At 47.8% G+C, this 22,203-nt stretch overlaps 1 protein-coding gene across 1 annotated transcript in view; it reads right to left on the bottom strand.

Annotated features, from left to right (window-relative positions):
• The window catches only part of LOC115659177 (transmembrane protein 104-like), a 99,118-nt gene extending 78,040 nt beyond the window's left edge, over window positions 1-21,078 (bottom strand). The window contains exons 1-5 of the mRNA XM_030579040.1: window positions 21,007-21,078; window positions 11,400-11,450; window positions 7,357-7,478; window positions 3,667-3,754; window positions 1,442-1,522 (exon numbers count right to left, since the gene is read on the bottom strand). Coding sequence (XP_030434900.1) covers window positions 1,442-1,522; window positions 3,667-3,754; window positions 7,357-7,478; window positions 11,400-11,432 — 324 coding nt within the window. The 5' untranslated portion in view covers window positions 11,433-11,450; window positions 21,007-21,078. The remainder of the gene's footprint in view (window positions 1-1,441; window positions 1,523-3,666; window positions 3,755-7,356; window positions 7,479-11,399; window positions 11,451-21,006) is intronic.
• Between the last annotated feature and the right edge of the window lie 1,125 nt (window positions 21,079-22,203).

Genomic DNA, 22,203 nt, shown 5'->3' with positions numbered 1-22,203 from the left:
CTCTACAAACAAGCCTGCTTTCCAGACACTAGTCAGGTTCTGGTGTCAGTTTCCATTGCAGCTGGAGGCAGCAGATTAGTCCAATTAAATCGGATTCATATTGTTAGCATAGAGGAGGTTACTTAATGGGGCTCCTACATCACTTAAGGGACCACTATGTACTTTACATTCCGTACTCAGAAGGCCTCTGTAGTGAGTCACTCACTTTTTAATTTCTCTTGTTACTAGCCAAATAGCTTCCTATTAAGTCATGATATAATCACATAATAATATACACTCTATATATGCATGTATACACAAAAGATTTTTTGACCTTCATGTTATTATATACAGTTTCTATAACAGTAATATATATTTATTGTATATACATAATATACATTTGTACAATATGTGTGTTGTATACCATAATATAGTCATATAATAATACACACACTTGGAAAAAAAATAAAATTATTCATTCTCTCTGTAGAATTGATAATTCCACAGGCTCACCAGCCCTATAGGAAAATGTATCTGAAATTAGAAGCATTTTATTAAGTCCTGCATAACTGATGGATTTGAGTCAATTCCTAATATTTAGGTTTACCAGTTGGCTCTCAAAAGCTAAATTCACGTGATTAGTGGGTAAGACTAAAAGACATGGTTCAATGTCTATTGAAATCACTAGGAATCTTTCCACTGACTTCAGATCAGGTTGAGACTCCATATGACTTCAAGATGAAATACAGCAGTATTAGCTAGATTCTTCTCTATACTTTGAGTTATATTTGGTTCAAAGTAGAGCTGGTCCAAAATTTTCAACAAAACTTTTTTGGTCCACAAAAAAAAATAATAATAATAATTTCCAAAATGTATTGTTTCATGGAAACTTTCTTCACGTCCAGGATGAAATTTCTGGCCTCACAGACAGAGAGACTCACCCTAGAATAGCAAATAGCCCAGTGGTCAGAACACTCATCTAGGATGTCAGATCAGGTACAGCAGGAGTTTGTGAGGTGCACTAATCATTTAGCTATTGACTATTCTGGAAGTATCTTCACATTTTTGAAAGGTTTCATTTGCATAGGAACAGAACAGCCATCTCTGGTTCAAAGTTTGTGTAAGAGGTCACACTTTAGGTTCAGAATTCTACATCAGAATCCAAATTCAAAGACAAAACAGATACAAGTAAAATTGTGTGGGCTCACCACATCCATCAGAAGTTGGAGACATGGCACCAATTCTTTCTCCTGTATGCTATGGTGGAATAGAAACATCTACTTACCAGCTAGGAAGCAGGATCGATAGGCTCTGATCCTCTCAGTGCTCTCAGCTAAAAGGATGGTAGCTCTAGTGAGATGTTTGATAACAGAGAGGATCCGTGGAGCTATAATGAAGGAAAAGGGATGCCCTACCCTTACCCTTTCAAGCAAAAGAATCCTAGCCAAAGAAAAAATCTTACTGAATGAAGGGCCTTTGACTGGGTGGACTCTTCTCCTCTCTTTGCAGACATGAGAATATTTTCTTTCAATATCATTTCATTCTAAAAATGCAAAGGGGAAAGTCAGTGGAGCTTTGCAGAGCCATAAATATAGTAAAAATTAAGGCCAAGTCCTCAGCCGGTGTAAATCAATATAGCTACACTAATGTCCACATTCCACAGAAGAGCTGATTCATATATGTTGAGTATGGCACTACAGATGATTGCAATATTCAATACAGCTATAATCTTAAGTATACAGAATTATGCATCCACTGTCGCATATTGTCATCTGCATGTCATTAAACCACTTCACTGCTCGTAAAGTGAAATAGTACAACATCCAGTCATTATGTGTAGATTTAATTTGTAAAAAACAATATGGAAAAAAGCATGTAAGACAAGTGTATGGGTCAAACTAGCCTATAAACGTGCTGGAACTTTGCATGATTTTTTAAAGAGAGTTTGGTCTGTAGTTTGCTATTTTAGTCAAGAATTTAATTTTGAAATATTGATGTTTGTGTACATACATCTAAGAAATCAAGGGCCTAAATCCAAAGCTCAGTGTAGTCAATGCGTGTCTTGCCAATGGTTTCAATGACCTATGGCTCATGCCCTAAAACCAGACTTACACTCATTAAAGTCAACAGAGAGACTCCTATCGACTTCCGTGGGCTTTGGATCAGGCTCCATATGAACAGTACCTATATTACCGAACAAAATCATCAATACAGCATAGAACAGATCTGTACAATAAGCCATTATATAGTCAACACACAAGGCACATGTGCTGAATGATGCATCTCCTGCACTTTCAAGAAACCTTTATGCCTTCTGTTTGTTTTCTTGCTGGGGGAGCAGAGGGACAAGGCTAGGCAGGATGCAGTGACTTGCTACAATAGCCACATACATGGTTAAATTAAGGCAGAGCTCATCAGCCCCAAGTTTTGCCATTAACTCTGAGAGCTCTTGCTTTTTTGGCTCTAAGTCAGACTTTTAACATTAGGTTAATGGGCTTTTTTGTAGTTTAATGAAATGATGAATGGGAATGTTACTGAATACGTTATCTTTTGAACTACATGAAATACTCCATACAAGCCAAGATGGGGCTACTGAAGCAGTAACTATTTTAGAGAAGCACAAATCATCCAGACAAACGCGCTCCAAGCGTTGCACAGGAATAAAAAAGCCACTTTGCTCTGCTTTGTTATTCACAAAGTCCGCATGCAGTGACTGGAGACTTTCATGTTACATTAATACAAGCAGAAGTCATAGGCCCAATACCTATGGTTAGAGAAAAAAGAGTTAGACTAAAAGCTTTGGGGACAAAATTTTTTTGGCATTTTAATTAAAATAAGTCTGCCATCTTTGACATGCTGTTTGTCCTCTACTCTAGCAAACACCTCCCCTGTGCTGCCTTTATGCATGAAGCACTGTGCCTGAACTTGTTCACAAGGTCACCGTGCTCTCCTTATTCAAATCCCACTGACAGCAACTAGCCAGCTGCAAAAGGCAAGATTATCAGGTAATTCAGTCTACATATTACAGACACATTTTATAAGTGTGCGTGTAGATCATATCAGTACATACATACCCACGCAGCAGATTTGTTGACCTTCTGGTTACACTGTCAGTGTGGTTATTTATTGTTTGCATTACAGCAGCACCTAAGGCAGGCACTGTACAATCATAGCAAGTAACAGTTCCTGCCCCCAAGAGTTTATGATCTAAATAGACAAGACAAACAAAGGATGAGAGAAAAGAAGTGTTATCACCGCACTGTACAGGTGGGGAATTGAGGCCAGAGGGAAGAGGTGACTTGCCCGAGGTCTCACAGTCTGGAGAAGAGCCCAGATCTCTTGAATTGAGTTTCAGGGAAGTAACCGCTACCTTTAGGAATCTGTCCTGGGTACAGCTGATCAATGAAATTGAGAAAGTTTCTATGATAATTTTTGACTGAAATTTTAAAAATCATATTTGAAGTAGAGCCTGAAGGTCAACAAATCTGGACACAGACAGAGACAGAGAGGCAAAGGTGCAGAGTCAAAGAACCTTCCTTAAAAGGCTCTGCCCCCATTCCTGCTTAAACCTGGAGGTTACCCACTTGAGCACTACTGCTCATATCACAAATGGAGAGAGGCACTAATTTAATCTCAGGGAAAATACTTAAAAACTGTAAAATAAACAAAAAAAAAACAAAGATTCACCTCTTGGTGGCTGTCATTACTCCTGTCCCAAAGAATTCTTGCATTTGCAGAGGACATTACTTCAATCAGGAAGGTCACAGTTATGTAACTAGGGGAAAAATGTAAGAGACATTGATTCTGGAATATTGCAAGCTTGCTTCATTCTTAACAAGATACTGCAAAAAATAGCCCTAACAATTCATTTATCTCACTCAGATCTTTAACTGAGATGGGACAATGAGGAGAAGTTTAGATCTGGATCTGAATTAATTTAGCCTGGAATTTGGGTTTCCAGGTAAAATTGTGGCTGGATTTTAAGAACCTGATCCTTCTCATTTTATCAGTGCAACTCCATTGTTTTCAGTGGAGTTAATCTCAATTTTAGTCGAGTGTAAATGAGAGGAGAAACAGGCCCATTATTTGGATTTGACCCCCTGAAATCCCTTCAGCTATTTTTTTTTTTTATTTTTTTTTTAATGTCAACTGAATCTGAACTGGAAATAGAAAAGAAGCCCTCTTCCTCTTATAGCCCTGATTTGGAACCAAACACATTAGGGCAGGTTAGAACCCAGGGATTTTCACCACAACCTGCCTTTCCTTTTCCCCAACTATACCCCCTGAAACTCAAATGGGATCAGACTGGAGGTTCTGGCCTTATCTCATGTCTAGTCTAAGTTTTTCCTTTGAGCCCATGTTTGTAATAAAGATCACTGGAGAAAGGACTATGCAGCATGTGTGTGGAGCAAAGCGTGTTTTGTACAGTAAGACATGTGAGCATGTCCCTATTGCTACTGAGCAGCTATTTTGCATCTATTTATGCAGATGCACAGGGTGCTGTGACTCATACTTGCTGCATGCACAGACCATAGCCTGTGATATGTCAAGCCTCATAGTTCTTTCATTTGCATTACAGCAGCATCTACAGGCCCCAAATGAGATTCAGGGCCCCATTGTGCTAGGTGCTGTATACACACAAAGCAAGAGACCACTCATAACCCAAAGAGTTTGTGCTCTAAATAGACAAGACAGAGGGTGGGTGGAATAAGGAAGGCACAGAATAGGGAAAGTGACTTGATCATGATCACACAGCAAGTCAGTGGCAAAGCCAGAAACTGAATCCTCCTCGGAATAAAATATTGTAAGAACAGGAAATGTTCCGTTTGTGTAGCCTGAATACTATCGTACGATCTGGAATGGTATGAGTGAATACGTACTTCCTGAACTGTACTCAGTCACACACTTTTAAACAGGGGCGGCTCTAGACATTTTGCTGCCCCCAGCACGGCGTCATGCCATGGGTGGCGCTCTGCCGGTCGCGGAGGGCGCGTCATGCCACGGGGGGGCACTTCAGCGGAGCCGCGGGACCAGCGGACCCTCCGCAGGCATGCCGCCAAAGGCTGCCTGCCTGCCGCCCTCCTGGCTACCAGCGGAGCGCCCCCCGCGGCATGCCACCCCAAACACGCACTTGGCATGCTGGGGCCTGGAGCCATCCCTGCTTTTAAACACCTCTGGAAATTAGCCTGGCAAATTCTGAAGCTGTTGGGCTTTTGCTGTATGTGGGTCTGTTTTCTCCCATTTGCACCTCTAGATGGCAGTAGGGTTAAAGGATTTTTTTTTATTTTTTTTTTTAAAAACCCACTGAGGTTCAAGTACATAGGAGGACCAGAAATTCCTATGTAATCTAGATACCTAACTCAGATCTGAGATCCAGTGTCAATCTCCATCCATTTCTGTCTAAAGTTTGAAAAGAGCAGTTCATGTTCCTCCACGACACATGCTGTTTAGAACACATGGCAAGGTGACTATGATACTAATTATGTTTATGCAAAATTTACTTGGCGATCAGAAGGATCTTAACATGAGCTTTACAAATAAAGCCTAGAAGCCTGTACAAAAACTTCTGGCCATGGCCAAAAGTATAGTATTCCTTTCAATTTTATTTTTACAGCTTGGCTTATTTACAAAGCCAGTGGGTTGACAGTCCTAGTCCTCCTTTCCCATTAAAAAAACCCAAGCCATCTCTGAGATAGCAGTTGGAAATTATTGATGGAACAGACACCATCTTTCTGTCATAAACCTCCTTCCACCCACTATAGTGCTGACAATAGACCTGTTAAAAAGATACTGTTGTTACCTAGGAGAGGAAGACTTGCCCAGTGGTCAGAGTCCTAGCATGGGATGCAGGAAACCTTGGTTCATTTTCCTGCTGTGCCACAGACATCCTGTGTGACCTTGGGCAAGTCACTTGGAAGCTGTGCCTTGGTTTCCCTTCTGTAAAATGGGGATAACAGCCCTGCCTTCCAAGGGTGTTGTGAGGATAAATACATTAAGGACTGTGAGGCACTCAGATATGACAGTATACCTACCTTAGAGAGATTGATTGGAAGCTCTTTGTAATAAGTTTATAAACATATGAACTTTATTCTAGGTTTGCACACTGCTTACCACCGGGGGGCACTGGCAGATAATAAACAGCTCTAGTAATAATAATCTTATACTTCAGCATTCTGAAGGGACAGCAACACTGCTTCACAAGGTGGGCAATCAGAGCAGGACCTTTGCCAATAGCTTTGGTCAGTCTATAGCAGGGGTGGGCAAACTACGGCCTGTGGGCCACATCCGGCCCACTAGACATTTTAATCTGGCCCTTAAGTTCCCACTGGGGAGCAGGATCTGGGGCTTGTCCCACTCCAGTGTTCCTGCCAGGAAGCAAGGTCAGGGGCCACTCCACGCAACTTTCAGAAGCAGAGGCATGGCCCCCTCCAGCTCCTATGCGTGGGGCAGCCAGGGGTCTCCGCTCTGCACACTGCCACCACCCCAAGCACCCCCCCATAGCTCCCATTGGCTGAGAACCACAGCCAATGGGAGCTGCAGGGGCAGTGCCTGTGGACAGGGCGGTGTGCAGAGCTGCTGAGCTGGGCGCAAAGCTGCCAGGCCATGCCTCATGTAGGAACTGGAGTAGGGACATGATGCTGCTTCTGGGAGCCACTTGAGGTAAGTGCCACCCGGAGCCTGCACCCCTGAGCCTCTCCCCATGCCCCAACCACCTGCCCCAGCCCATATCCCCCTCCCACCCTCTGAACCCCTTGGTCCCAGCTCAGAGCATCCTCCTACACCCTAAACTGCTCATCCCCTGCCCCACCGCAGATCCCGCACTCCCAATTTGAGCCCTCACCACCACTCTCCCCCTGCACCAACCCAGAGCCCCCTCCCACACTGTGAACTTCTCTTTTTTGGCCCCACCTTGAAGCCTGCACCCCCAACCAGATCCCTCACCCCCTCCTGCACTCCCACCCCCAATTTGTGAGCATTCATGGCCCGCCATACAATTTCTATTCCCAGATGTGACCCTTGGGCCAAAAAGCTTGCCCACCCTTGGCCCATAGTCTCAGGACTCAGAAGAAAAAGTAGAAAAAATAATTCTGATTCAATATTTCTATTACAATAGTGACCAAAAGTCCCAATCAGGATTAGGCCTGGCTATGCTAGGTGCTGTACAAACACAGAAGAGGTAATGGTCCCTGCTCCAAAGACTTACAACCTGAGAAAGGAATCTCACAATTACAGAATTGTTCATATACATTTTATCAGACACCAACCACTTCATGTTACGCAGCACAGTTAGAAGAGTTGCAAAGTAGGCATGGGTCCCAACTAAACCCTAGGATAGGAAGGAGAGATTATGTAAAAAGGTGTTTCTCTATAGTTTACCTCATCACCATGGCAAGTGCCAAGATAACACTGCTCGCCAGCCAGCCTGCATCAGCAAAGGCTTTGGGCAGGGCTAAGATTCCAACTCCGAACATTGAGTTAAATACATACATCATGCCGACCTAGAGTAAAAGAGATGGGCATAAGAATGAGCAGAGAATGCCTGAGGGGGGGCAGGGGGAAGGTGAGAGCCTGGTGACAACTACCCGAACACTGGGCCAGAGTCATAGAATTCAACGCCACAAGGGCCTACCAGAACATGCAGTTTGACTTCCTGTCTATCGCAGCCCACCAACACCACCCAGCACCCACACGCTAACCCTAGCAACGGAAATTAGACCAAAATATTACAGGAGATACATTATTATGTGCCATAGGCAGAGAATAGGTGAGACCAGATCAGCTACTCCAGAGAGGCCCTGGACCTTCCCACAACTTCCCGCTGGTCACCTCACCCTCCCCAGCCTGCATAGCAACATCCCATGGGCTCTCTGCTTGCCTTCAACCCCAGAGAGGTTTCTCACAGCTGGTGGAAGAACTAACATAATGCTGATATGAACATTGTTTTGCATGCTCATTCCACACGGCATTTCCGTGCATGACAACAAGGACAGTAGCGGTAACCCCCCAGCTCCACACCTCACCGAGAACGTGGGGGGGTTGGTAGGAGGGCAGATGGTACACATCTGGAGCTCTTCCCCTTCCACACACTTCTTGTTCAGGGCACGATCTAGTCTCATGGGAGAAATTTTCCCTTATGCAGAGAACCACGTCAAGGCCTGCTCCCTGCATAAGCCCTCGAAGTGGGACTTGCATAGTTCACAGTCCTCTTGCAGCCCCTCTGCACAGAGGTGAATTTCATCCTCAGCAATTTTGATTGGTGCTCACTGACAGAGGTGAAAGTAAGCCGATCCGGTCTGGTGTACCAGCAAAAGCCAGTACGCTGTGCTGGACCGCACTGGCTTCCATGGTGGGGATTAAAAGGGCTCTGGGCTGCCCGTAGCTGCGGGCAGCTCAGAGCCCTTTAAATCCCGGCCCTGGCTCCGACGGCCGGGCTGGGGCCTGGATTTAAAGGGCTCAGAGCTCCCCGCGGCTGCGGGCAGCCCAGAGCCCTTTGAATCCTGGCCACGGCTCTGGTGGCTGGGCTAGGGCCAGGATTTAAAGGGCTCAGAGCTCCCTGGGGCTGCAAGCAGCCCAGAGCCCTTTGAATCCCAGTCATGGGCTCCGGCGGCCAGGCTGGGACTGGGATTTAAAGGGCTCAGAGCTCCCCAGGGCTGCCTGCAGCCCAGAGCCCTTTGAATGCCCTCCCCGGCTGGGATTTCAAGGGCTCAGAGTGCCCCACGGCTGTGGGCAGCCTAGAGCCCTTAGAATCTCCGCCGGCTCTGGCAGCTGCGCTGGGGCCAGGATTTAAAGGGCTTGAGGCTCCCCTCAGCAGCAGGGGCTCTGGGTCCTTTAAATCCCTGCCCCAGCCCCGCAAAGCTCGGGGTTCCCCCCGGTGGCCAGAGCCCTGGGCCCTTTAATTTGCCCTTAAGCCCCAGGGGGCTCCCAGCCACCTCTTCAGCTGGGAGCCTCTGGTTGATTTAAAGGCCCTGAGCCTCCCAGCTACAGCAGGTGCCCCAGAGCCTTTAAATCTTGAGAGGCCACGCCTCTTCCAGATGAGGCCACGCCCCCGCTCAGGACTCCAGCAGTACTGGTAAGTCCTGTAAATTACTTTCACTTCTTCTCACTGACCTCTGCAAAGCCTCTCCCAGAAGTGGCCTCACAAAAGTCTTGAGTCACCATTATAGAAAGACCTTGACAAGCCTAGTCCTACAGGGAGCTGATTTAATTTATGCCTTCATGACTAATTTCTAGCTGAAGTAAACTCCTGTAGCAAACCAGAAATGGCTCAGATCATCCTGTGCTTTTTCTCTCAGCTGGGGACACACTACCAGAAGGAGATCATGTACTGTATGGTTCACTGAACTCATTCACTCCCAGATAGTCCTTCTCTGCCTGCTTTCCCCTCCCTTGCCCCACTCCCGGACAAAAATCTCAGCATCACCAATATAACTAGCGCTCATTATTTATAGAGCCACTAGCTTCTGAAATGCCTCTCTCTGAAAATGACTTTGTGGGCCTTGATTCTCTCAGTGATTCTACATCAGATTGGCTCAGTTCACAACTCAAAGGACAAATTATTGTTGTTGGGTTTTTGTTATTGTTGGCTTTTGTTTGCTTTAAGCTGTCCAGCCTTGAAAACTCCACCTGAGATGAAAACCTCAGCTATGATTTTCTGCTTCTTATCTCCTCACCAGAGAGAAACAAAAATACGCAGTTTGTTTAAAAAGCGGGGAGGGGTTGATTCTTCTCCTACTTACAAGGGCAAAAATCAGGAGTAAGTTTTATTGTAGTCAATGGAGACACACCAGTGTACCCCTCATGTGAAACAAGACTTGGGCACAAAGATTTTAAAAGGCTGAATTAGACACAAAGCAATGCCGAGTATAGTAGAGATAAGGCTTCTGTTTTTCAATGTTTATTAATTTAATTTTTCCAAGGAGAATTTTTTGGGTGGGAGGGGGTTAGCATTTTTTTGTTTTCAGTAGAAGTCCAAAAATCAGGATTTTTTGGGGGCTGTCTTTGTATATACAGTGATGAGTCATATAAAGTGCACTAGGTAACATTGCAAGGAGATTAATGTAGCGGTTTTTGAAACAGCACAATGGAACCTGTAGTGGATTCCAGCAGGGTCCACACAGACCAATTAACATGCAACGTATTAATGCACTTTAGACATCACTCCCCCCATAGTCCAATTACTGCTGTGTCAACAAGCTCCTTAGGAACAAAGTAACCATTTCTGGTGTTTATTGGATAAAACACTGATTTCTTTTCTTTGTGGATGTTTGTTGCTGTATCTGGGGTGCTTTATCCATATTCATCAGTTAAAACCTAAAATAATAAATCCTACTACAGAGAACAACCCTGCAAGGGCAGAGAGCTGGACACTTTTCAGCAACCCCCTGCACCATTTCATAGATTTTAAAGCCAGATGGGATCTTTACAATCATCTAGTCTGAGCTCTTGTGTAGCACAGGCCAGAGACTCCTGTCTGAGCTACTTCCATCACACAGGCCTAGCTCTCGGACTCTTTCCTTCTCCCTGGCTCTCATTCACATTCTCCCCCACACCCACCCTTTCCCTGACTCTGCTGCACCAAGATTTTATGGCTCTGCTCCTAGAAGTTCACTTAGCTCCCCTATGCTCCCCTTCTCACTTACCTGAATAATATTACTGTCAGGATTATCAGGTGGCCAAATTAGGGGGTGAGGGAGTCTGTTAAAAGAACAGCCCCATTGCACAGTTGTCTGAGCCTCAGCGCAACCATTTATGTCAGAGGTGAGATTTCTACCCCCCACTCTGGATCCTTTACACCAAGTAAAAGGGCTGGGGCAGTGCTGTAACTTAGACAGACCCTGGGGGCTCAAAGTCACCTTAGCCCCCACAATGCCTGGGCAGGCTGCACATTCTTGAAGGTACAGCACAGAACCTCCCCCAAGATCTGGACTGAGCATCAGAGAGGTTAAAAAAAAACAGCCAGTGGATTTGCCTTACACACTATGGGCGCTTTACAGCACTCCTGCAGCATAAAGAGAACTTCATGTAGATGAGAATCAGGCCCTATAGGCTCATAAAACACAGAGGTCAAAGACCTACCAGAACATTTTGCAAAAGCCCCATTGCAAGTGCTGGGATCCCATCTGACTGTGAGTCACTTAAATCAAAGCACTGAGACTCAGTAGTGGGGTACATGACTATAAGCTGTATCAATCAATCATGCCTGCGGTGCACAAACAGCCACACACCACTGGCTATTTAACAAGACTCCCAATGTCTTGCCCTGGAGTCTGTTGGGGTAACTAAGAATCCATTCCAGATATTGCAAAGATCAGTCTCTTCTATGGTTGTTCCAAAATTCTGGTCAGGAATAAGGCAGGGCTCTCACCAGGACACTACATCCACCTGTTCTGTAAAAAAGTCATTCTGAAAGAGCATTTTACCATCAGTGAATATTGACTTTCCGCTCCCATCATTCACTTCTTGTTCATGTCCTGTAAAGAAACGAAGTCAAATGATGGGGACAATCATCTTATTAAATACCCCATGTACTGTCAAAGTCCCATTTACTCTGTGGGAAGCTGGATCAAAATTCTACAGCAAGGCCCTGTGGTTGTGTCAGTCTGTTGGGGCAGACTGCAAAGTATATGGCAGCTAATGGAAAATTCAAACGGGAGGTACCAGAGAATTAAAACTAGGAAAGGTATAATCCTATCTGCATAAACAACACAAGAGATACTATCTTCACGTGGCTAAGACATTAGGATTGGAATTCAGAAGTTCTGTGTGCAGGAGGTTTCTTGCACTACCACAGACCTTGTGTGGACAAGTCACTTAATCTGTGACCCAGATTTTTAAAGAAGCCTAATGTCTCGTTTTCAAAATGGATTTAAGCATTTAGGTGCCTAAATCTCATTGACTGTTGATATAATTTTGGCCCATAGTACCTAAATACCTTTTGAAATGAGACTTCAGTTCCTAAGTCAGTTAGGCATTGCAACACTAAGCACACCATCACCTAAACGCCTCAGTTCCCCATCCGTATAATGGGGGTAATAATACTTCCCTGCTTCACAAGTGTGTTGTGAAGATAAATTCCCTGAGGCTTCTGAAACATTCAGCTATAGCGGTGGCTGTAGACAAAGTCCTGTTTGAGATGGAGGTAAACCCAGCTTTTTGAAGAAAAGGGGAATCACTTGATTACAAATATAATCAGGAGAAGACTCTTCCTTTGAAGTCCAACCTACCTGAAACCAGAAAGTCAACAAGCTGGTCATTCACTGCACACACATCCACAAAGATGGTCAGCAGTGGAACAGATTTCTGCATGGGATTATACTGAGTCTTCGGGTTGCATGACAAAACTATCCTTCTAAGGGATTTAAACTGAAAGCGCACAGACCGATCTTCATGTGTTTCATATGCAGATTAACACAGGTTTAACAATAAAGCAAAACTTGTGAATCAACAACAGTAAAAAAACTACCCTTGCCCAGTGGAAAGGCATGTAAGGTGAAAGAGGCAGGCTAACCAGTCAAGTTAAACTCATGCCTGCTACACAAGAAAGATGGCAGTGTAGAGATTTTCTTCTATGGTGTACAGTAAACATACAAATATGGCAAATTTATTCCAGATTAGCAATTTCAGTGTTTTAGAAGTAAGGAACTTGGACCCAATACTTCTATTCTACAGCACTGTTCAGTCAACAATCTTAAAGTTCATCAATTAAACCTCACAATTCCCATGAGATCAGTGTTATCTCACTGCATTGATGGGTAAATCAAGGCACCTAAAAGTTACTACGCCATTTATGCAAAATACACACCAGAATAAAAACCTGGGGTGAAACCTGGCCCCACTGAAGTCAATGACAAAACTCTCAGGGACTTCAGTAAGGTCAGGAGTTAACCCTGGAATCCTGCTTTGACCATAACACCCCCTTTTTTGGGGGCACCATCTCTGCTTTCCCAGCTGGTTAAAATTGGAATCAGCATAGCATTTCTAAAAGCTCAATATTCTGTGTCCCCTTTACAGTATTATAAAAGAAACAAAGTTAAAAGAAGCAGAAACAATGTAAGAAAGAAATCACTCATAGCCCAAGCGTTCTCAGCATGAGTGCATTACACCAACACTGAGCATAGCACGCTAGCAGTGACATTGCTGCCCTAGCACATAGAGAAAGCACTACGAGGACCCTTGAACACTGCAAATTTCACAGTCACATGTATGCTTGATACATTTAAAGATTTGTTCTTCTTTTTCATAAGTTTTTTCCCCGTAAGTCCCCTTCACATCAATGGAGCTGCAATCTGCACTATATCGATAGAAGGGTAAATCCTTGTTTTCCCCAGCACCAAAATACTGTGAAACTTTGCTGTGTGAAAGAACCCTTAGCTTGATCCAGATCCTCAGTTGGCATAGCTCCATTGACATCAATGGCTTAAACCAGTTGAACATCTGGCTCAGCTTGACAAAGATTTTATTAGTGGTATGGGTAAGCCTAGTTAGAGGTTGCCAACTGACCTGCTCTGAGGGGCAGTGTATTCCCTTTAGAGATAACAAAGGGTCTGTTCAAAAGGATGGCCTCTGCACATTCCTTTGAGAGATACTTATTCACTCCCACTGTATTACTCTTCAAGTAATTTGGGAAAAGAGCAGATTATGGAATTAAAGCAACCAAGGTCACATTAACTCCTGTTTTCCCAGGTTTGGTCAATTATTGTGCTAATTAGGAGAGGACACTGCATTCAGCTAACCAGACTGGAATTCTAGAGACTTCTCATTGCAACAGGCATGAGCGCACACTTTATTTTTACCTTGCCCCAAAGCTATGCTTTGGCTCAACGAGAGAGAGAACAGAACTCAGGCCCCTCCTATTCCCCTGTGCTGTAGGCCTCCACTTGGCATGGCGCTTAAGCATGTTGTTTCTTTCATTCATGCAATAAGTGATGCAGTTGGCGGGGTGTAGGAAAGATCTTTTCTGTGCATGTGCAGAGACTGGTGATGCAAGCTGATAGCTCTGTGTTTGGCTGCTTAGCAGCCTGGCCTAGCTGGCACTCCTGAGCCCACCAATGGCACACTGAACTAGGCCCCTCTGGAAACGTGATGCTCTATTGTCCACTTTCACTCTCACATGAGTGACTTCAAGCATGTGACTAGAGCTATTCATTTCAATAGCACTACTTTTGCTTAAAGGCAGGCATATGCTTCAGGGCTTGAGTCCGCAGACCATGTTTCCTCTCTCAAGTGTAAGCAATAGTTTGGATACTTTTTGGAATCACTTTCAGCTGCCAGGCTAGAAATACTGTGGGGAAAGGATTCGTCATGTTGACTGCACTTTCCAAACCTCAACTTGAGTTTTGCATTCAGTTTGGGCAAAAGACGGTTACTCACCTTTGTAACTGTTGTTCTTCGAGATGTGTTGCTCATATCCATTCCAGTTAGGTGTGTGCGCCGCGCGTGCACATTCGTCGGAAAACTTTTACCCTAGCAACTCAGTGGGCCGGCAGGTCGCCCCCTAGAGTGGTGCCATCATGGCACTTGATATATACCCCTGCCGGCCCACCCGCTCCTCAGTTCCTTCTTGCCGGCTACTCCGACAGTGGGGAAGGAGGGCGGGTGTGGAATGGATATGAGCAACACATCTCGAAGAACAACAGTTACAAAGGTGAGTAACCGTCTTTTCTTCTTCAAGTGATTGCTCATATCCATTCCAGTTAGGTGAATCCCAAGCCTTACGTAGGCGGTGGGGTCGGAGTGAAATGTGGCAGAATGAAAACTGCTGAGCCAGAGGCTACAGCATCTCTTGACTGTTGAACCAGGGCATACTGCGAAGCAAAGGTATGGACCGAGGACCAGTGGAGCTGTGCGACAGATCTCGTGGGTAGGAACACGAGCCAGCAAGGTGGCAGATGAAGCCTGAGCCCTGGTAGAATGTACGATGATGTGGCTTGGGGAAATATGAGCCAAATCATAACAAGTGCGGATGTACGCCATCACCCAAGATGAGATCCTCTGAGAGGAAAACAAGCAAGCCCTCCCTTTGGCCCGCTGCCGTGACAGAGCTGGGGCACCTTACGAAATGGTTCTGTCAGCGCAATATAAATGCGAGCACTCCACAGATGTCCAAGGAGTGCAATGGTTGTGCCCATTGCGTTGAGCTGTGGGTAACATGAAAGGCCGAAACCACCTTAGGGAGGAAAGCCGGGTGCGGTCATAACTGCACCTTGTCTTTGTGAAACCTAGTGTACGGCGGAACCACCGTAAGAGCTCTGAGCTCGGAGACCCGTCTGGCCGATGTAACAGCTACGAGGAAAGTTGTCGTTCAAGACAGGTATAGCAGAGGGCCGGTCGCGAACGGCTCAAATGGGGGAGACATAAGTCTGGTTAAAACTAGGTTGAGGTCCCAGGTTGGGGCTGGGCGGCACACCCGAGGGTGCAAGCGCTGCAAGCCCTTGAGGGACCTCGAACCCATATAGTGTGAGAACACGGAACGTCCACCTTAGCCTGGCTGGAAGGTAGAGATGGCTGCTGAGTGTATCCTCAGCGATGATACCGCCAGTCCTGCCGCTGAAGGCCAGAGGCAGGCCAAATAGAGGGGATCGAGACCTCAGCAGGAGCAAGATCGAGCGTATTGCAGCTGTAGAAGAAACGCTTCCACCCGACCCGGTACGTTGACCAGGTGGAAGGCTTCCTGTCACCCCGGCTCAGTTACGCAGCAGCCACACCGTGAGGCGAAGAGGCTGCAGGTCCGGGTGACGAAGCCTGTCGTTGCCCTGAGTGATGAGGTCTGGGTGGGGTGGCAGGGTAATTGGGTCGGTTATTGACAGGCCGAGCAACGTGGTATATCAGTGCTGCCTGGACCACTCTGGAGTGATCATGATGATGCGCGCTCTGCCCCTGCGGAGTTTGAGCAGGACCTAATGAACCAGTGGGAACAGTGGGAAGGCATAACGGAGTTGGCCTTTCCACGGCACCAGGAATGCGTCCAAGATCGATCCCGAGGAGAGACCTTGGAAGGAGCAGAACATCTGGCATTTTCTGCTCTCGCGGTGAGCGAACAGGTCTATGTGAGGAAACATCTCCACTTCTGGAAAGCAGAACGCCTCACATGGGGCAGAGTGATCACTCGTAAGACAGGAAAGACCTGCTGAGTCAAAGCGCCAAGATGTTCCGAACGCCTGGGAGAAAGGACGTCACCAGCTCCATCGAGTGGGCCATGCAAAAGTCCCGGAAATGGATGGCCTCCTGACAAAAAGGGGAGAGGACCATGTCCCTCCCTGGTTATTTATGAAGCACATGGCCGTTGTGTTGGCTGTAAACACCGAGATACCACGGCCTCGCAGCTGCCGCTGGAACCCCTGGCACGCCAGGCGGACTCCTCTCATTTTTGGGGCATTGATGTGGAATGCCAGCTCCCGAGAAGACCAAAGGCCTTAAGCTCGGAGGTGACCATGAGCACTCGAGCAGAGAGATGACACGTCCGTCGTCTGGGGCAGTGAGGGCTGGGGCGGATGGAACCGCATCCCTGCCCACACCAGGGAGGGAGTCAGCCACCACTCTAGGGAGCCTAAGGTGCTCGAGGGAACGGTGACTACCATGACCATTGGCTCCCTGTCCGGGTGGTACGCCGAGGTGAGCCGGACTTGGAGAGGACGGAGGCGGAGCTTGGCGTGTTTGGTTACAAACTTGCGGGCAGCCATGGACCCAGGAGACTGAGACAAGTACGAGCCGAGGTCGTTGGGAAAGCCTGCAGACCTCAGATGGTTGTTGCCATCGCCTAAAACCGCAGTTGTGATAAGCAGGCTCCGGCTAGGTAGGAGACCAGGATAGCCCCTAGGAAGTCCAACCTCTGTGTGGGAACCAGAGTGGATTGCTCTATAGTAATCAACAGGCCTTGACCTGTGAATAAGACCATGACGATGCCCACGCGCTGAGTGGTTTGTGTCTCAGAGTCTCCTTGGATAAGTGAATTGTCCAGATACGGAAAAACGCATATCCGACATCAGCGAAGGTAGGCGGCGACTATGGCCGTAAACCAGAAGTACTGACAGTTGGCTAGAAAGCGGAGGTATCTCCTGTGCGGAGGGAAGATGGCGTTGCGAAAGTACGCGTCCTTCATATCAAGGGCGGCATAGTAGCCCCCAGGAGGCAAGGATAGAATAATGGTTCCCAGGGATACCGTGCGGAACTTCAACCTTATCCTAAACCGGTTGAGTCCGTGCAGGACTAGGAAGGTCTGAGACCTCCGTTCGAGTGGGGGACTAGGCATAACGGGAGTAAACCCCCTTGCCCCTTTCGTCAGTCGGTGTCTGCACCTCTTGTACGAGGAATTGCTCGTGAGAGGGGTCCCTGAAGGGGGACAGGGCTGGAACAAATTAGAGGTGGTACCTATGCTCCACCGTGCGCAGCACCCAGCGATCTGAAATTAACTGGGGCCACGCCAGGAGAAAGCGGGATTGGGATCCCGGCCTGTGACTGGTACACCGCCCTCAGGCGCACCTTGGAAGGTTCGTCTTTGGTCCCAGTGGTAATTGCGAGGGACCTTGACCTTGCTCTTTAGGGGTCCTGACGTTCGTCTGCGACCACCTTGGCCTCGCCGTTTGCCAAAGTCCTGTCTCTGGCTAGGCACAGAGTATGGCGGCTGGGGACAGAAAGGCCTGCGTTTGGTCGCTGGCATATGCATGCTGAGAGAGCGCATTAGGACCCTATTGTCCATCAGGCTTCGCAGCCTGGGGCTGTCTTTGCCGCGAAGAGGCCTTTACCAACAAAGGGTAAATCCTGAATGGCATACTGCAGCTCTGGCCGGAGGTTTGAAACCTGAAGCCATGAGATGCACCTTATGGCGACACCAAAGGCCAGAGTCCTGGCTGCAGAGTCTGCTGCGTCCAACGAGGCCTGGAGGGACGCTCTGGGTACCTTTTTCCCCCATCCTCCAAGACGGCAGCGAACTCTTGGCGGGAGTTTTGAGGGAGAAACTCCATAAACTAAACTACCTTCACCCAGGTGCTATAATTATCGCAGCTAAGCAAGGCTTGTTGCTTTGCTACCCAGAGCTGCAGGGCCTCTGCAGAGTACACCTGGCGGCCAAGCAGGTTCATTCACCAAGCCTCTTTCGGTTTCGGGGCTGGCGCCCGCTGGCCATCATATCAGAATCGTGGTCCTGAGCATAAGATCTGCGCATGTGGGATGACACGGATGCATGTCTGGATGGCCATGGAGGTACTAAAAGAAGGCACAGGCAGAGTCTCTGACTCTATCGGACCTTGCCCAACTCGGCACCGGGGACCGGCACCGGGAGGCGTACCGGTACCTGGAACGAGATCCAGACCCGCAACCAGAACGGTGCCGGGAGGTCGACCGAGATCTCGAGGCTCGGGGAGAGGCTACAGGAGTCAAGGTACCTGTCGCGGTGCCGGGAGTCGGAACGGTGCCGATAGCGGGTCGGCGAACGGGATACCGACCGGTGCAGCGAGTGCGACCAGTGCCGATGAGGAAAACAGCACCGGGACTGCAAGTGGTGTCGGGCGTGCCGACAGGACCTGGAGTGTCTGCGGGACCGTGATCATCAACGGTGCCGCTCTGCTGTGCTGACAGAGGACGGTCACATGAAGAGACTGTATTACCCGCACCGGCGGTGCCGGGGTCAGGCAGCATCGACTCTGTCATGGCAATGAGATCCCTCGCCATTGGTAATGTCTCCGGCGTGGAGGGAACAGCAGGCTCAACCACAGTGCATACTGGGGAGCTGTCAGGCACCGGATTCGACGGCCCTCGTGGGACCGGGATCGATGGTACCGAGGTCGTCAGAGCTTCGGTAGGTGTCGGTGCCAGGGGATCCGAGTTAGATGAGCTGTCTGGCTGCGGTGCCGTCGGCACGGAAGCAGCAGGAGCAATAAGCTCAACCACGGCGCGTGCCGGGGAGCCGTCAGGCACCGGATTCGACAGCCCTTGTGGGACCGGAATCGACGGTGCCGACGTTGTTGGTGCCTCAGAGGTGTCGGTGCCGGGCAATCCGACTTAGACGAGCTCTCTGGCTGCGGTGCCGTTGGCACGGAAGCAGCAGGAGCAGTAGCTCAACCACGGCGCGTGCCGGGGAGCCGTCAGGCACCGGATTCTACGGCCCTTGTGGGACCGGGATTGACGGTGCCGACGTCGTCGGTGCCTCAGCAGGTGTCAGTGCCGGGCGATCTGACTTAGATGAGCTCTCTGGCTGCGGTGCCGTTGGCACGGAAGCAGCAGGAGCAGTAAGCTCTACCACGGCGCGTGCCGGGGAGCTGTCAGGCACCGGATTCAATGGCCCTGGGGGACTGGAACCGACGGTGCCGACGTCGTCGGTGCCTCTGCAGGTGTCGGTGCCGGGCAATCCGACTTAGACGAGCTCTCTGGCTGCGATGCAGGTGGCACGGAAGCAGCAGGAGCAGGGGGCTCAACCACGGCGCGTGCCGGGGAGCCGTCAGGCACCAGCAGGAATCGTAGGCTTTCTCGACCTCGGAGGAAGGGAGTGGTGCCGAGTCGACTTCGGTGCCGGCGACGGCTGGTGCCAAAAGGCCTTGGCAGTACCGGCGGGGTCCGGTGCCGAGGAGGCGCTTCTGCCAGCCGCTTGATCATCGCTCGGCGCCAAAGGTGGAGGGGTAAGTGAAAGTCCCGCTCCTTTTTGTTCTCGGCTCAAAGCCTTGCAAATGGGGCACTTAGCTGTCAAGTGTGATTCCCTGAGGCACTTCAAACAGGAATTGTGTGGATCTCCCTTCGGCATCGGCTTCTGGCAGGCCGAGCCCATTTTAAAACCCGGTGAGCCGTGCATGGGCTCCGGCACCGGGTTCATGGAAGGGGCTACTTCCTGAACCCCGCTAACAATTACTAAACTAACTATGTTAGCAAAGAAAAAACGTATAACTATACAAATTTATATATAAAAGGATTATAACTGCATAACTATATACGAGATCTATGAGTAGCTAGGGAAGTGTAGGTCAGCTAAGCCGCGCTCCACTGTTCCAACGACTGACATGGGCGGTAAGAAGGAACTGAGGAGCGGGTGGGCCGGCAGGGGTATATATCAAGCGCCATGATGGCGCCACTCTAGGGGGCGACCTGCCGGCCCACTGAGTTGCTAGGGTAAAAGTTTTCTGACGAATGTGCACGCGCGGCGCACACACCTAACTGGAATGGATATGAGCAATCACTCGAAGAAGAATTTATGTTATCCAAGCTAGTTTACCCTTCTCTCTGGCTTACCAGTGGCAGTCGCCACCTGCCTTGCATCACTTCTCAATGGTTAGAAGTTTCCTCAGTACTGAACCTGCCCTTGTTTCACATGCCAGTCTCATGATCTGAAGCGCACCTGTACAGCTGCAATTCCAGAAGAGAGTGGTGACCTCAGGCAAGTCACTTTCCCTCTCTTTTTCTGTTTCCTCTCCTGCCCTTGGTCTTGTCTGTTCAGTTTGTAAGGTCTTCAGGACAGGGCCCATCTCTTACCACGTGTTTGTACAGCACCTGGCATGAGGGGCCCTCAGTCTCAGATGGGCTTCCAGGTGCTACAGTAATACAAATAATGCTGCTAGCGACTCTGGTGAGCACTATTTGTAAATCTAAAGAGTCTGCGAGTGATAGGGTAAATCTCTCTCTATTCAGGAATGGTTGTAGCACAGTAAGATTGGACAAAATATCAAAAAGTTGGTGATAGCCTCCCAAATATACACACATACACATTGGTCAAAAGTTGTCCCCATCTGAGGACTGGTCAACTGAATGAGATTAGTTGGTGATGTCATCAAATAAGAACTGGGCTAGATGTCCACAACACAAGAATCACCACCCTGATTGAGGTACCCCTTGATACCTCAGCAGAAAGCCCAAGGACAGATTAGTCCTGAAAACAGGTCAATACACTGCCACTTCCTGTACATGTCTGCAGGAAAATACAAGGACTGCAGAACTTAGTGTAGCCAAGTCCAATACTTTTCTTAGACACTGAGACAAAGATTCACATTGACTTTAAGAGGCATGGGTTCAAGCCCTAATTCACAGAAATACAGAAACAAGACTTACTTCACAAAGTTTTGGCCACCATACTGGCATGCTCAGGTGGCCTCTCTCCCCTCATCTGTGTATCCAGCCTCCTAGAGATGCAAGAAAATGTGATAACAGTGCTGTGAATTTCACTTTAAGAGACTTATTGGCAGCTGTTGCTGACTAAAAGTGTTCTGAACAGAATTAAGTGTCATAATCCAGGAGTTCCTAAGTTCTAAGCTGTTTGGTTAGTCAATAAGACAAAATGAAGACATGAACTAATTTAGCAGGCATCTGGAACAAGACAAGTGGCTAACTGACAACATCCAGGTTCCTGCTGAGCTAGAATCTTTGGTACGCATTCAAGCTGATTTTTGACCTTTCCTTCAGAGTTCAAACACTTTCATGGAATTTCAGCTGTTCAAGTGCCCTTTAGAGATACAGGATCATATCAGCATGGTTCTGTTGACTTCAGATGGTGTTGCATTGATTTACACCAGCTGAGGATCTGGCTGGCCCAGTATGTTTACATTTTGTGCATCATAAGCAACACTATCTTTCCTTTTACATGCTGTTCACCTAGCAGAGACGGAAGGAAGGAATCCAAAAGGTTCAGTAGCAGTCTCTCTAGAGATGGGGGCTCTTAAGATAGAAAGGGTACAGGAAGACACAGAAAAAAAAAATCTGAACCCTGACATTCCAACTGCAGGTCACCCAAAATTGTAAGGGAACATGTGTTGATAGGGGGAAGCTGTTGAAGGCTTAAAGAGTTTATTTGGGATGCAGGAGGGATATAGATCGTGCCCATGTGTGCCTTTGCCACACGGTCAATGTGATCCAGATGTGAATTAGGGCAAATACCCAGATTTACACAAATATGGAGAGTCAACCCAGTGATATAGGAGTTGGTTGACCGTAAGAAAAGAAGCAGCTAGAGGAACATGCCCACAAGAGAAGCTGCAGCAATTCTGACTGATTTAATGAGATTTGGCACAACAGCAGGGTACTGAGATATCAGAGGAATGACAAATATGTTCAGGCTGGTAGTAGTGCTAACTAAAACACAAGTCTTTAAATGCAACATAAACCAGTTTCCACTTACTGGGTCACCAGAGTGAGGCCCATAGAGATATTCTGTCCTCAAATGCCACTTTCAACCCACAGCAGGATTGCTCTTTCAAGCTCCCTAAACCTTCTTATTTCTGAATACAAGAGCAGCCCCTCTGGGGATCATAA

This window comes from Gopherus evgoodei, chromosome 10, assembly GCF_007399415.2.
Source record: "Gopherus evgoodei ecotype Sinaloan lineage chromosome 10, rGopEvg1_v1.p, whole genome shotgun sequence".
Taxonomy (NCBI): Eukaryota; Metazoa; Chordata; order Testudines; family Testudinidae; genus Gopherus; species Gopherus evgoodei.
The sequence above is the reverse complement of the archived record's forward strand: the minus strand, read 5'-3'. Positions and strand labels throughout refer to the sequence as shown.